The following is a 14426-nucleotide window of genomic DNA, read 5'->3' on the forward strand; positions in this document are numbered from 1 at the left end:
AAGCATTTAAACTAGAAAGGAAGGGGGGAGAAATCAACAAAAAAACAGAAGGGAGACCGCATCAAAACAAGAACAACAACTCAGGTAAGACAACCATTAAATGTATTTATCTAAATGCTAGAAGTATCAGAAACAAAATTCTAGAACTTGAAGCTACTGCACTAACAGGTAATTATGATGTGATAGGTGTTACAGAAACGTGGTTGTCTGAGAGTGATGGGGACGAATATAATATTTGTGGGTATACACTGTATAGGAAAGACAGGCAGGACAGAAGAGGAGGAGGGGTAGCGCTATACATAAGAAACAGTCTTGAAGCCCAGGTGTTAAACCTGGACAAAGAAAATAAAACCGAATCAATATGGGTCAGAATAACGGACAAAAATTCAAAAGGCATAATAATAGGAGCATGCTATAGACCGCCAGATTCAGACGGTGAGCACAATAATCTGTTATACAATGACATTAGAAATGTGTGTAGCAAAGGAGAAGCCATACTAATGGGGGATTTCAACTTCCCCCAAATAAAATGGGAAAACCCGGTGGGTAGCGCGAAGGATGAAATAGAAATGGTGGAAATGACAAATGACTGCTTCCTAACACAATTTGTGAAGGCACCCACTAGAGGGGAGGCATGCCTTGATTTAGTCTTTTCAAATAACGAAGAACTAACGAATAACTAAAACAGAGGTCAGAGAACCACTGGCAAACTCAGACCACAACATGGTCTCATTTGAAGTGTTTTTTAAATTCCCAAAAGAAATGACTAAAGCTAAGGTTTACAATTTTAGAAAAGCAAACTATGAAGGTATGAAACAGAGACTAACAGAAGTAGATTGGAGTAAAATAGAGAAAACACCCACAGAAGAAGGATGGTTGTTCTTCAAAAATGTAGTACTAGAGGCACAAAACAATTATATCCCTAAAGTAGACAAATCTAAATGTAAAACTAAATTGCCAAAATGGTTTAATAGATCAATTAAAAAAAATATTCAGCGAAAAAAGGCACTTTACAGAGCATTAAAAAAGGACCAAAAAGAAAGTACGCAGAAAGAGTACACAGAACTGCAAACGCAAGTCAAAAAGGAAGTTAGAAAGGCCAAGAGAGAAATAGAAATGAACATTGCTAAGGGAGCTAAAACCAATTCCAAAATGTTTTTCCAATATTACAACAGCAAGAGAACATTCAAAGAGGAGATTAAATGTTTAAGAGATACAAATGGCAAAATCGTAGATGAAGAAAAAAAAATAGCAAATATGTTAAATGATTACTTTTCACAAGTTTTTACAAAGGAAGATACTGACAACATGCCCCACATGTCATCCAGTTCCTATCCAGTTTTAAATAACTTTAGCATAACTGAGGCAGAAGTGTTAAAGGGACTAGGAGCTCTTAAAATAAACAAATCCCCTGGGCCGGATGAGATCCTCCCAGTAGTACTCAAAGAAATGAAAGAAGTAATTTACAAACCGCTAACCAAGATCATGCAGCAGTCTCTTGACACAGGGGTGGTACCGACAGACTGGAAAATTGCAAACGTAATACCGATCCACAAAAAGGGAAACAAAACTGAACCAGGTAACTACAGACCAGTAAGCCTGACTTCTATTATATGCAAACTTATGGAAACTATAATAAGATCCAAAATGGAAAATTACCTATATGGTAACAGGGTCCTGGGAGACAGTCAACATGGTTTTAGGAAAGGGAGATCGTGCCTAACTAACTTGCTTGATTTTTTTGAGGATGCAACATCCATAATGGATAATTGCAAAGCATATGACATGGTTTATTTAGATTTCCAGAAAGCTTTTGACAAAGTCCCGCACAAAAGATTAATTCTCAAACTGAACGCAATACTGATTAGAGGAAAAACCTCAGAACCTCAGAATGGAGTGTGGTAACCAGCGGTGTACCACGGGGATCAGTATTAGGTCCTCTGCTATTCCTAATCTACATTAATGATTTAGATTCTGGTATAGTAAGCAAACTTGTTAAATTTGCAGATGACACAAAAGTAGGAGGAGTGGCAAACACTGTTGCAGCAGCAAAGGTCATTCAAAATGATCTAGACAAGATTCAGAACTGGGCAGACACATGGCAAATGACATTTAATAGAGAAAAGTGTAAGGTACTGCACGCAGGAAATAAAAATGTACATTATAAATATCATATGGGAGATATTGAAATTGGAGAAGGAATCTATGAAAAAGACCTAGGAGTTTTTGTTGACTCAGAAATGTCTTCATCTAGACAATGTGGGGAAGCTATAAAAAAGGCTAACAGGATGCTCGGATACATTGTGAAAAGTGTTGAATTTAAATCAAGGGAAGTAATGTTAAAACTGTACAATGCACTAGTAAGACCTCATCTTGAATATTGTGTTCAGTTCTGGTCACCTCGCTATAAAAAAGATATTGCTGCTCTAGAAAGAGTGCAAAGAAGAGCGACCAGAATTATTCCGGGCTTAAAAGGCATGTCATATGCAGACAGGCTAAAAGAATTGAATCTGTTCAGTCTTGAACAAAGAAGACTACGTGGCGACCTAATTCAAGCATTCAAAATTCTAAAAGGTATTGACAGTGTCGACGCAAGGGACTTTTTCAGCCTGAAAAAAGAAACAAGGACCAGGGGTCACAAATGGAGTTTAGAAAAAGGGGCATTCAGAACAGAAAATAGGAGACACTTTTTTACACAGAGAATTGTGAGGGTCTGGAATCAACTCCCCAGTAATGTTGTTGAAGCTGACACCCTGGGATCCTTCAAGAAGCTGCTTGATGAGATTTTGGGATCAATAAGCTACTAACAACCAAACGAGCAAGATGGGCCGAATGGCCTCCTCTCGTTTGTAAACTTTCTTATGTTCTTATGTTCTTATGTTCTTATGTTCTTATTTAAAACATAATTTCAGTATTATTAAACTTGTGAAAAGATCATTTCACGTGTGCAACGATTTGAACTTTCTTCTTATCCGTTCTTATAAAGAAGTACATGGCAGTCATTCAGCGATACGAGTGGCTGAATCCCTCTGTTTAATTGTGGTGTAAACGTACTGGCTGTTTCATACATTGTACTTGTTCTAAAAACAGATTAGTACATGAAGGTACGTTGAGTGCTGTGTTCATTTCACTCCTTCGGGGGCTTGGTAGTTATTCATCCACCCCTGTTTGTGGAATAACTGCATTTCTCCTAATTATTGTTCCTCTATTTACGCAATCTACAAAAATGTCCTTGAAAAAACACTTGGTTATCATTCTTCATCGCAGCTGTTGTTTGTTTTGATATTTGGTGTTTTGGTGATATATGATACAGAAAATAGCAGAAATGTAAATATAAAGATCATTGTACCTGACCTAAAATAATACCGGGGGTCTACTGTACACTTAATTCCCATGCATTTACATTTCATGTCCAGCTAAATATAAATGGTATTCCCATAATTTTCTTGTGATTGAGTTGACCCTGAAATACAGCCTTTTCAGGTAATAATATGTTTTATGTTTACAGCTGAATGTTTTATGGTGGTTACTAACTAGCATTAATTTGTACATCTAGACCAAATCATTAAATCCCCAAGGCACACCATCGACCACTCGGGTCTATAAAGAAAGTAAAGACGGGTGAAGAAGACATTTTGTTGATTTCAAAGCTGAAAGGTTTGTGTTTTCGAGGCAAAGGGTATATGAAAGTATTCCTTTGGTAGTAACGTTTGGTTATCATAAACTTCAAAATATAAGAATGTTAATATAAGGAAATCCATAAACTCAATGCAGAGGAGAAATGGGATCTTAGGAACAAGGAATTGAATTCTAATTAATTTAGAAATGGGAAAACTTGAGAATTTGTTTTACGGTCCTTGAACTACACCAAACCACTCTTTTAAGTGTGGTGGTAATATAGATGTGAAATATTTTGGGTACACTTTATGCTAGGTTGTTCATTTTGTATGGCAGGTTATTCCCAGAAGTAATTGATGCATTTTGAATATGCAGCATGACTAGCAATGATTCGCCTGGGGATGCAGCTAACTTTTAAGATAAACCTCTTCTGAGACCTGGATCACAGATTAAATTTGTTTTTAATTAGAATTAGAAGATAAAAATGAGAGGCAGTTTGAAATATAAATTAAACTATTAGAGACAGACTGACATTTTGTCAGAGAAGACAGTGGAAATGACAGATCGCAACAAGCAAAACAGTTCATTTGCAATTTGGTAGTGCCAGGGCTGGTATTTAAATTTACTTCACTTGACCATATTCTGAAGGTGCTAGTATGGCTTTTTATTGTGCTATTAATGCAAGCCCTTGAGTTCAGGCTGAAAACTTCTTGACTTGTGAATCACTATATGCAGTAGATTTCATTAAAGATTGTCATATAAGATCTCAAAACTGGGACAGAGCTTACACAGTGCACAGCTGTCACTACTAAGAAGCATCTGAGAAAAGAAAATACAGCTGTCATATTGTTATATTGGCAAACATCACTTACATGAAAACTAGCGCATAATAAACAAAATCCTTCTGACATAAAACTTCTAGGAATTTCACCCACTTATGCAAAAACTTCAAAAGTGAAAATGCAAAGCTCGAGTGTGCCAGCTACAGAACCTACAGCTATGGCAAAAGTTTTGCATCACCCTTAGTTTTCACAACTATATTTAGTGTGGCAAACTGGGTTTTGTTTAGCCACTTTCAGGACTTTCACACTTGTCTTCTGGTGTAAACAGAAAAACTGGACCACACATAGTTTTCAAAACAGGGCGCTGCCACTATATTTATTTGTTTACAAAACAAATTAAACAAAACAAAAAGCCTAACGCCATCAAGGAGTGCTTAGCTAAACATTATCAACTTTGAGCTATTAAACTGGATGGCTAAATTGTTTACCAACAAAACACATACTTTTACAAGCATTAAACACTGTGCTGCCTCTCCCAGGCCTTTGCCTTAACACAGACACAGACTGACCATTCTGACCTGCTTATATACCTGCCTGCTAATTACGGACAGCTGTACTTAACTGAATTAGGGCCAGGTGATTCGGATTCTGGCTCATTAAAAAAATTAAACAATTACATTGTGGTTGTACAAAGCAGCCTCAAAACACCCATTTCCCAGTGTGCAGAGACACTGCCCTGTCACAGTGTTAATAACTCTAAGCACAGCAGATGCTTTAGCATAGGCACGTTTCTGTGGGGTTATGTTTTACTGTAAGAAAACAGATTACAGTCAATTCTCAAAAAAACTAATTTCAAGGGATCATAAGAAAAAGTGTTTTTCAGGAATTCTTATTATTAGGGGTCTACTGTACGGCTATGACCAACAGTTTTGCATCACTCTATAGAATTAACACATTTTGCTTCATAAAGTCGAATGACACCTGTTGAATAATGTTATGTTAACATGCTGAATTACATAAGAGTTTGTAGTTTTCCATATACTTAACGAAAAACTGACAACAATTGAAAAATGTGACACTTCGAAATCTAACATGAAATACTATACTGCTATTACGGCTTCCGGTAGAATTTTGTGATAAATTTTAGAGTTTCTTTGATTACGGATATAAATTTTGTTGATGCAGTACTGAACAGCTAGCTGTATAATTTTCTCTTGCCTGGAGAGTCACTGAAGTAATTACATCAATGGAGTTTGATTCAGTTAGAAGTGGGGTTATATAAACATTAAATAGCAGCAGTATTGGATAGTCCAGGCCTCAGGGCACAATCAAAGTAATTACTTTTCAATTGTTTGTGGTTCATAGCACTTGGTGAGTTATTGATTATCCTACACTGAGGGAAGTGATTATGTAAAATGATACCAGTCAAGTGTGTGGTGTAAATTTATATTCTTTGATTACATTTGAGAACTTTAATTTTAAAAAATGACAGAAAATAGATTCCCCTATAAACTGTGCTGAAAGTTTTTAATACAGTACCGGAGTTACTTTAATGGACAAAAAGGCAAAGCCTTGTTTTTTGACTACCTGTTTTTAACGTTTTTTTTGTCTTTATTTCCTAGATGCTGAAGATTATCAGCCACCAATATGGAAATCATACTGTGAGTATTACTGTTTTTTTTTTTCATTAGCCCTTATTCCGAGCAAAGCACCTCCCCAATTCAACCAGAATCCAATTGGTGGCCTGTGGAGAGCAGATCTGGTGCATAAGATTATACTGTTGGATCCAACAGGATTTAATTGTTTTTAAACTGTGGCGTAGGTTTGTTTTTTAATTATGAATAAGAGCAAGTCATACCTAACTAGACCCTGCCTGAGCACAGGTAACAACTAACTGAAAACCACTGTTAATATATACAGGACTTTACTGTGGTATCTCAGATTCCTGAAGGTGTCATACCTCAACTGTTGAGCAGCAGACTTGCAGAGTCCTACAGTCCTGTTTTTCTTTTTAATATATATATATATATATATATATATATATATATATATATATATATATATATATATATATATAGAGAGAGAGAGAGAGAGAGAGAGAGCAGTAAAACAGGTCATGCTGGCTTTCACCAGTCACAATGACATGAACATGTGGTGGCATTTACAGTATAATCATACCCATGCCTCTCACTTTGCATGAGATCTTTAGTGTAAGAGCCACACCACCTATTTAATAAGGATTGAATTTATTTTACAAAATTAGCTCATTTTTCTTAATTAAAAACCTCCTAGAATGATAAATGTACAAAGAGACAAAGTATTATGAAGTAATATTTAGTCTGGTGTAGTCAGCAGTTAGTGATAAGCCGGTTTTAAGGGGAATGAAACTCATGTCCTTCACAATGGGTAGAAGGCAAATTGTATGTAGTAAGGTAAACTGAAAGGGAAGGCCGTCGTTCTAGAAGTATATAATAAATGAATTAAATGGCTGGTTAACTTGTGTGTTCATGTCAAGAAACCTAATGACATTCCTAAACTTCGTTTTTCTTTTTTGGACAGTGTACCAGTTGCAGCAAGAAGCCCCACGCCCCAAAAGAATAATTTGCCCTCAGGAGGTGAGTTTATTTCCTCTCGTTTATAAAACTGCTAGAAGCCTATATTGGAAAGCAGTTTCCACTGGAAGTTGAAACTTACTGCAGAAAGCGAGGCTTGAGCTTCTAGCCATGTTCAGTGTGTTATTCAGTGTGTTGCTCTAGGTTTACTGCACTTTAAAATTGAAAGCAAAACTGAGGAAGTAATGAGGACTATGCATGTTCAAAATGAAATGCCGACATCAGTGTGGATTACAGCAGATGTTTGTATTGTCCGAGATTATATAATGATTATTTCACTGCTAGCTAGCCATACTTTACCCACATCAATATTATTTTGTTTTAGTTAGAGAAAACTAATAAAGCAAAATAGCAAAACTGCAACATGTCAAAGTGACGACTCAGGGAAAGTAATAATGGGGAGGTTTCGAAATATTCCCCACTGACAACACCTGTTCAAGCAACACAATGCAATGCACATGTTACTCTCAATTCAGTCCCCCTTTTAGCTGTGAAAAAGCATTCTGGGAGAGCATTCATGCAATAAAAGTAATATCAGATATTTGTATCACGTTTTCGTAAAGTTTTATCCATTTTCTTTGTTTATGCATGGGGTGCCAGTAGTTAACCTGGCTAGTGTATCGCCCCAAAAACAAACTGATTACCATCAGTGACCAAAAACACAGTAACGTTACCAAACTGTCTAGGAATGTATAGCAATATTTAGTAGACATTATTGATTACACTATGTAACACAATTTTTGTTCCTGGGTAGTAAATGTTATTTCCTAATTGCTTATGCCTCAAAAGTATAGAAAATGGCTATTATTCCCCACAAACTTTTTGCTTTTGTGACCAGGACAGTGACATTTCAAAATATCACTATTTCCAATGGGAAAATGGGAAAATGTGTGTGTGAGGCGAGAGTGTATTAAATGGAATGTCCAGACAGTAATTTATGTGTACAGAAATAAAATAATTTATTTTTATTATCTATACACAACAAAATAATTAAATAACAAAAGAAAACAAAAGAGCTTGAGGGAGGGAGTGCAGGGGTGAAATCCCAAAACAGATCGTGAGAACTCATCTTTAATCGTCTTCGTGGCGAACCATACATAAACAAAAAAAGGACAAAAGAAATGTTAGTATTTTCAAAAATCTCACTGCACCAAACTAGTCTCTCCCTCCACCCGTTACTCCGCCTATTTTACTTTCGGACCAACCCCGAACACAATAGTACGTTCCCTTTAGTATGTAATGTCCCGCCTCTGTAGTCAGTGGAACACCAATCCCCAACTGACAAGTGTCCTTATCCTTCACTTGACTCCAGTGGCTGGAATTTACATACTCGTACTTCCGCCCCTCACCAAGGTGCCGCCCCTCAAAAAGATGCCTTTTGCCATGGTCACGAGATCTTGGTAAGGGAAGTCCCGAGTTGGTTTGATGCCATCTACTGTTGGGAGGCTGAATCACAGACCAAAATCCCTTTGACTCATCACATATCCCACCCCTCAGAGTGGAGCCGAAGGAACACTCGGAAACCTCTAACCCTTCCCTTTTCCCTCCCACCCGGGAAAAAAAATCAGCATTTTGATGTTACTTACCCGCACGATACCTTATTTGAAAGGCGAAGGGTTGGAGCGCCAGGTACCATCGAGTAATCCTAGCGTTTGAATCCTTCATCGTGTCTAACCACTTTAAAGAAGCGTGATCTGTGATGAGTACAAAAGATCGTCCCAGAAGATAGTATTTTAAAGATTCCACCGCCCATTTCACTGCCAGGCATTCTTTCTCCACTACCGAATACCTCTGTTCTCTGGGCAGTAACTTCCGACTGATGTATAGTATCGGGTGTTCTATACCATCTCTCTCCTGGGACAGAACCGCCCCCAGACCAGTCTGCGATGCATCTGTCTGCAGGACGAACTCTCAGCTGAAATCCGGGCTTATTAATGCTGGGGCCTGACTTTTTCTCCGTTTTCTCAAGAGAGGCTTTCGTTAATGGAATTTGCCAATATCCTTTTGTCAGATCCAGAGTTGAAATAAACCAAGCTCGCCCCAGCTTGTCTAAGAGTTCATCTACTCTAGCCATGGGATATGCATCAAACTTGGAGATAGCATTCACCCTCCTAAAATCGATACATAATCGTAGTGACCCATCTGGCTTGTCTATTAGTACTATTGGGCTACACTACTCGCTTCGGGAAGGTTCAATTACCCCAAGTTTCAACATACACTCCACCTCCCTTCGAACAGAATCTCTCCGACTCTCTGGAATGCGATAGGGTCTCTGTCTAACTCTTAGACCTGGCGGAGTGATAATAGCATGTTCAATCAATTACGTTCTTCCGGGCACGTTAGAAAACACATCACTGAACATATTAATTAGATTGCTTACCTCTTCACGCTGATCAGGAGTTAATTGTTCCCCCATCGGGACCTCAATTGCTGACTCTGGCTCAATTGAGGGTACAAAATCCTCTCCCTCCTGTACAGGAGATATAAAATGGACTTCCCGTTCTTTCCACGGTTTCAGGAGATTAACATGATAAATTTGACTTTCTTTCCGACGCCCAGGCTGTCGGATCTCATAATTGACTTTACCAATTGCTCGAATAACCTGAAAGGGACCCTGCCATTTAGCAAACAACTTAGATTCCGATGAGGGCAACAATAACAACACTTTATCTCCAGGTTGAAATTTCCTAATTCTTGCATTTTTATTGTAGCTTTGTTGCTGCTTCTGCTGTGCCGCTTTGAGATTGTCATGTGCCAATCGACCGACTAATTCTAAGCGATCGCGTAACTGCAACACATATTTTACTACATTTTTAGACTCCTTTGACTGTTCTTCCCAGCCTTCTCTTATGAGATCCAAGATACCCCGCGGCTGCCGACCGTACAAGAGCTCAAACGGGGAAAACCCCGTTGAGGAGTGTGGTACCTCGCGAACTGCAAAGAGCAAGTAGGGAAGCAGTTTAGCCCAATTGCGTTTTTCTTGATCTACAAAGCGGCTCAACATATTTGTTCAAAGTCTGATTAAATCGTTCAACAAGCCCATCCGTTTGAGGATGAAAAACTGAGGTTCTAATTGAACGGATTTTCAATAATTTATATAGTTGCTGAATACAGTCTGACATAAAATTAGTGCCCTGATCAGTGAGAATTTCTTTCGGGATTCCCACCCTAGAGAATATTTTTACCAATTCATTCGCTACAGCTACTGCATTCATAGAGCGTAAGGGAACAGCTTCTGGATATCTCGTTGCGTAGTCCACTACTACTAAAATATACCGATATCCTGACTCTGTTCCCTCCAGAGGGCCTACTAAATCTACACCAATCCTTTCAAACGGTACCCCAATAATTGGAAGTGGAACCAGAGGTGCGGGGCGAACTGACTTAGGGGCAGCTAATTGACATTCAGGACACTCCGATACATACTTCCGCACAAGACCATAAACCCCAGGCCAAAAAAACTGGGCCAGAATTCGTTCCTGAGTCTTTTCAGTTCCCAAATGACCTGAAAATGGAATGTCATGCGCCAATCTCATGACTTCTGATTGAAAAGGCCTAGGAACCAATAACTGTTTTCCCGTCCCGGGAGCCCAGGTTATTCTATATAATAAGTGCCCAGATACAGAAAAATGCGGAAATACCACCGGTTGTCCTTCCTGCATATCCTTCCCCTCAATATATCTAACCTGTTTCCAAGCATACTGTAACGTGGGATCATTTTGTTGTTCATATCCCAAGTCAATATCTCGGTCCCAATGGTTAGGTACACAGAGAGGAGTGTCTTTTATTACATGACCTTCCACCTCAGTAACCTCGCAGCCCCGGTTACACTGAATACCTACTCCCTTTCCTTGCCGTTTAAGCAATTGGTTTACCTTTGTGTCAGACCCCTCCTCTTGTCTCAGAGTTCCCTCATATTTTTCCACCCGACGCTCTCTTTTTGTTTTTCTTGGGCGGATTTTAGGGTTAAACAGATCAGATTGCAACGGAAAAATCTCGCCAATTGTTTTCTCCTGTTGCTTTAATTGTCCCCTGGTAGAAACTAAGACCATTTCCCGACCTAAAATACGATCAAAAAACGGCCAGTCTCTTCCCAGGAGAACAGGGTATGGTAAACATTGCGCTACAGCCACTTTAACGTAAGCTGAATAATCACCTACAATAAGTCTAACTTTAGTGGTGGGATAAACCCGAGTTTCTCCATGAATACAGGAGATAGCCACTTTACCCTGTGGCTCCCAGGCTACCCCATCCAAGAGAGCTTGCCGAATCAATGTTTGTGCACACCCAGAGTCCGCAAATGCGTAAGTACTCTTTCCCCCGACCTGTACTCTTAACTGATAAGGGCCCTCCCGACATTCCCCAGTGTTCCTACCTGTTACTGCTGACCAGGATCTTGTCGCCAGGTCCACCTTTATTACTGGACAATTCCTGGCAATGTGTCCAGGCTCATTACATTGGTAGCACACTTGGTTAGGAGGCATTAACGGAGTTAATCTGTCCTGCGAGTCTGCAACCGGCAGGTTAGGGGGATTCTCTCTCGCCCAGGATGGGGCTAACCTCGACCTCCATGGTCTGAAGGTCTGGTTACCCCCTCTGGGCTTCATTGGTTGGTTGGTCCGAGTTAGTTTAGGGGCAGGAGTGGGGTCTGAGCCGGCGCCTTCGTTCGCGTCTTCATAGGCCTCCGCCAGGAGGATGGCATCCTCGAGAGTGGTAGGTCGATTCCTCTTAATCCACTCTCGATTCCCTGGCGGTAGTATAGACGCGAACTGTTCTATAACTATTTTCTGCACCAGTTCTTGGGGTGTATGTTCTTCTGGCCGCAGCCACCGGGTGCACTGATCTAAAAGATATTGTCCCGCAACCCGGGGCCGCATCCCCTTGGACAGCTGGTATTCCCGAAAACGACGCCGGTATGTTTCCTCCGTGATCCCGAGGCATGAGAGAATGGCTTCTTTTACTTTATCATAGTCCCCTGCATCCGTGGCCATCAGGGCTTGATACGCTGCCTGAGCTTCCCCTGTCAGGCAGGGTGCCAATTTCATGGCCCAGTGTTCCCTAGGCCACTCTGCAGCCTCTGCCACTCTCTCAAAAGTAATCAAGAAAGCCTCGGGATCATCTTCCGAGGTCATCTTCTGAAGATTAGGCTGAGCTGCAAACATCCGGGCGACCGCTCTCTCTGATGTTGATATTGATAGTTTTTCCACCAGCTGTCCAAAGAACTGGGCGAGCTGTTCCTGGCGCCCTGTCTCTCTCTCCTCTCGCTTCTCCTCCTGCTCCCTAAACATTGCCAAAACTGTAGCTGGATCCATTTTCACTTCTGACACCACGTGTGAGGCGAGAATGTATTAAATGGAATGTCCAGACAGTAATTTATGTGTACAGAAATAAAATAATTTATTTTTATTATCTATACACAACAAAATAATTAAATAACAAAAGAAAACAAAACGGCGTGAGGGAGGGAGTGCAGGGGTGAAATCCCAAAACAGATCGTGAGAACTCGTCTTTAATCGTCTTCGTGGCGAACCATACATAAACAAAAAAAGGACAAAAGAAATGTTAGTATTTTCAAAAATCCCGCTGCACCAAACTAGTCTCTCCCTCCACCTGTTACTCCGCCTATTTTACTTTCGGACCAACCCCAAACACAGTAGTATGTTCCCTTTAGTATGTAATGTCCTGCCTCTGTAGTCAGTGGAACACCAATCCCCAACTGACAAGTGTCCTTATCCTTCACTTGACTCCAGTGGCTGGAATTTACATACTCGTACTTCCGCCCCTCTCCAAGGTGCTGCCCCTCAAAAAGATGACTTTTGCCATGGTCACGAGATCTTGGTAAGGGAAGTCCCGAGTTGGTTTGATGCCATCTACTGTCGGGAGGCTGAATCACAGACCGAAATCCCTTTGACTCATCACAGTGTGTCTTTTCGTTCACATAAAGTCAGAAAAAAACAACAAATGAATCAAAATTAACATGTATTTATAGTAAAGTAATACAAAATGACTACAAAAGATTTAGAAGTGAGTAGTTTTTCGAGATTTACGATGATACTGTATATTACAGTATATTACAGTATAATCGTAAATCTCGAAAAACTACTCACTATGTGAACGAAAAGACACACATTTGCCCGTTTTCCCATTGGAAATAGTGATATTTTGAAATATCACTGTCCTTGTCACAAAAGCAAAGTTTCTGGGAAATAATAGCCATTTTCTATACTTTTGAGGCATAAGCAATTAGGAAATAACACTTACTACCCAGGAACAAAAAAAAATAATAATAATTTGTTACACGGTGTTATGCCTTGGTTAGTACAATTTTCATTGCTACCCTTATGATTGTGCTTTTCAGATAGAACAGTGATATGGATCTGTCTTCTGCCTTCTGCTTTTAAAGTAGAGGGAGATTGTCACTTAAAGAGGCCAAAATTATTGGGGTTCTATTAATGTTAAATATTAACAGCAAGTCGTTACTTCAAGTTCAGTTTATTCATGAGTGACTTATGGGAGTTGAGCATGTTGTAACAGTGTATAGACTTACCTAAAACCAAAATAAACCATAAAATAAGACTATTTGATCTCGACTGAATGAAAGAAGAAACTTCCACTTGATGAACACATCTTATTATGTGCAAACTATTCTCCACAAGAGAAATTGAATGTATCCAGTGTGTGGACTGTGTAACACTATTTTCCAGTACCACTACCAGAACTGTGACACACACAATACAATCTAGGGTTATTAGCAAGCAAGGTTCACAGCATTGCAGTCCTTATTGTAGTTCAAACACATTCTAAGTTCTCTAGGTAAAGAAATGTTCCCTAGGAAAAGAAAATTATTTGCTTTTTAGTCAACTTCATATAACATATATGTCATTTCTGACAAAAGCTCATGTCTTACGATCACTGATTGGCTACATAACATAATAGAGCTGATAGATAAACACTTTTAGTTATTTAGAAAGAAAAAACTGCAAGTTAGCTACATTTAAGTTTTGCATTTTGGAGATGTGACCTATTTAATAAAAATTGTTATGCAGTTCTATTTTGCTTATATAAGCATATTCTGTTTTCAACAATATTCTGTTTCATCAGCTTGTTTACAGCACAATATTCCCTTAAGTGTTGTCTTTCAAGAAATGAAAAGGGTTAAATAATTAAGGGAGCCTTTGACAGAGAGCGAATGAATCCTAGTCAATAATCTCCCTCCCGATCTATGAGGGTGCTGAGTGCCTCATACTGGTTTGTCTGGGAGTTCATTCCAGGGTCAGTCGGAAGCCAGACATCCAGAAGGAGGGCAGAGTCACAATGCCCAAAGTCATTGCCATAATACGGTACGTGATGTGTCAGTCATGGATTGGAGGAGATGTGACTGAACTAGCTATCACACGGGACATAACTACAGGTA

At 39.4% G+C, this 14426-nt stretch overlaps 1 protein-coding gene across 3 annotated transcripts in view; it reads left to right on the forward strand.

The window, feature by feature from the left end:
- chn2 (chimerin 2) overlaps nucleotides 1–14426 on the forward strand; it is a 92264-nt gene that overhangs the window by 45663 nt on the left and 32175 nt on the right. For all 3 annotated transcript variants that reach the window (XM_041249045.1, XM_041249044.1, XM_041249043.1), the window contains 2 exons: nucleotides 6023–6061; nucleotides 6960–7015. In XM_041249045.1, coding sequence (XP_041104979.1) covers nucleotides 6023–6061; nucleotides 6960–7015 — 95 coding nt within the window. The remainder of the gene's footprint in view (nucleotides 1–6022; nucleotides 6062–6959; nucleotides 7016–14426) is intronic.

This window comes from Polyodon spathula, chromosome 4 (genome assembly GCF_017654505.1).
Source record: "Polyodon spathula isolate WHYD16114869_AA chromosome 4, ASM1765450v1, whole genome shotgun sequence".
Lineage (NCBI taxonomy): Eukaryota > Metazoa > Chordata > Actinopteri > Acipenseriformes > Polyodontidae > Polyodon > Polyodon spathula.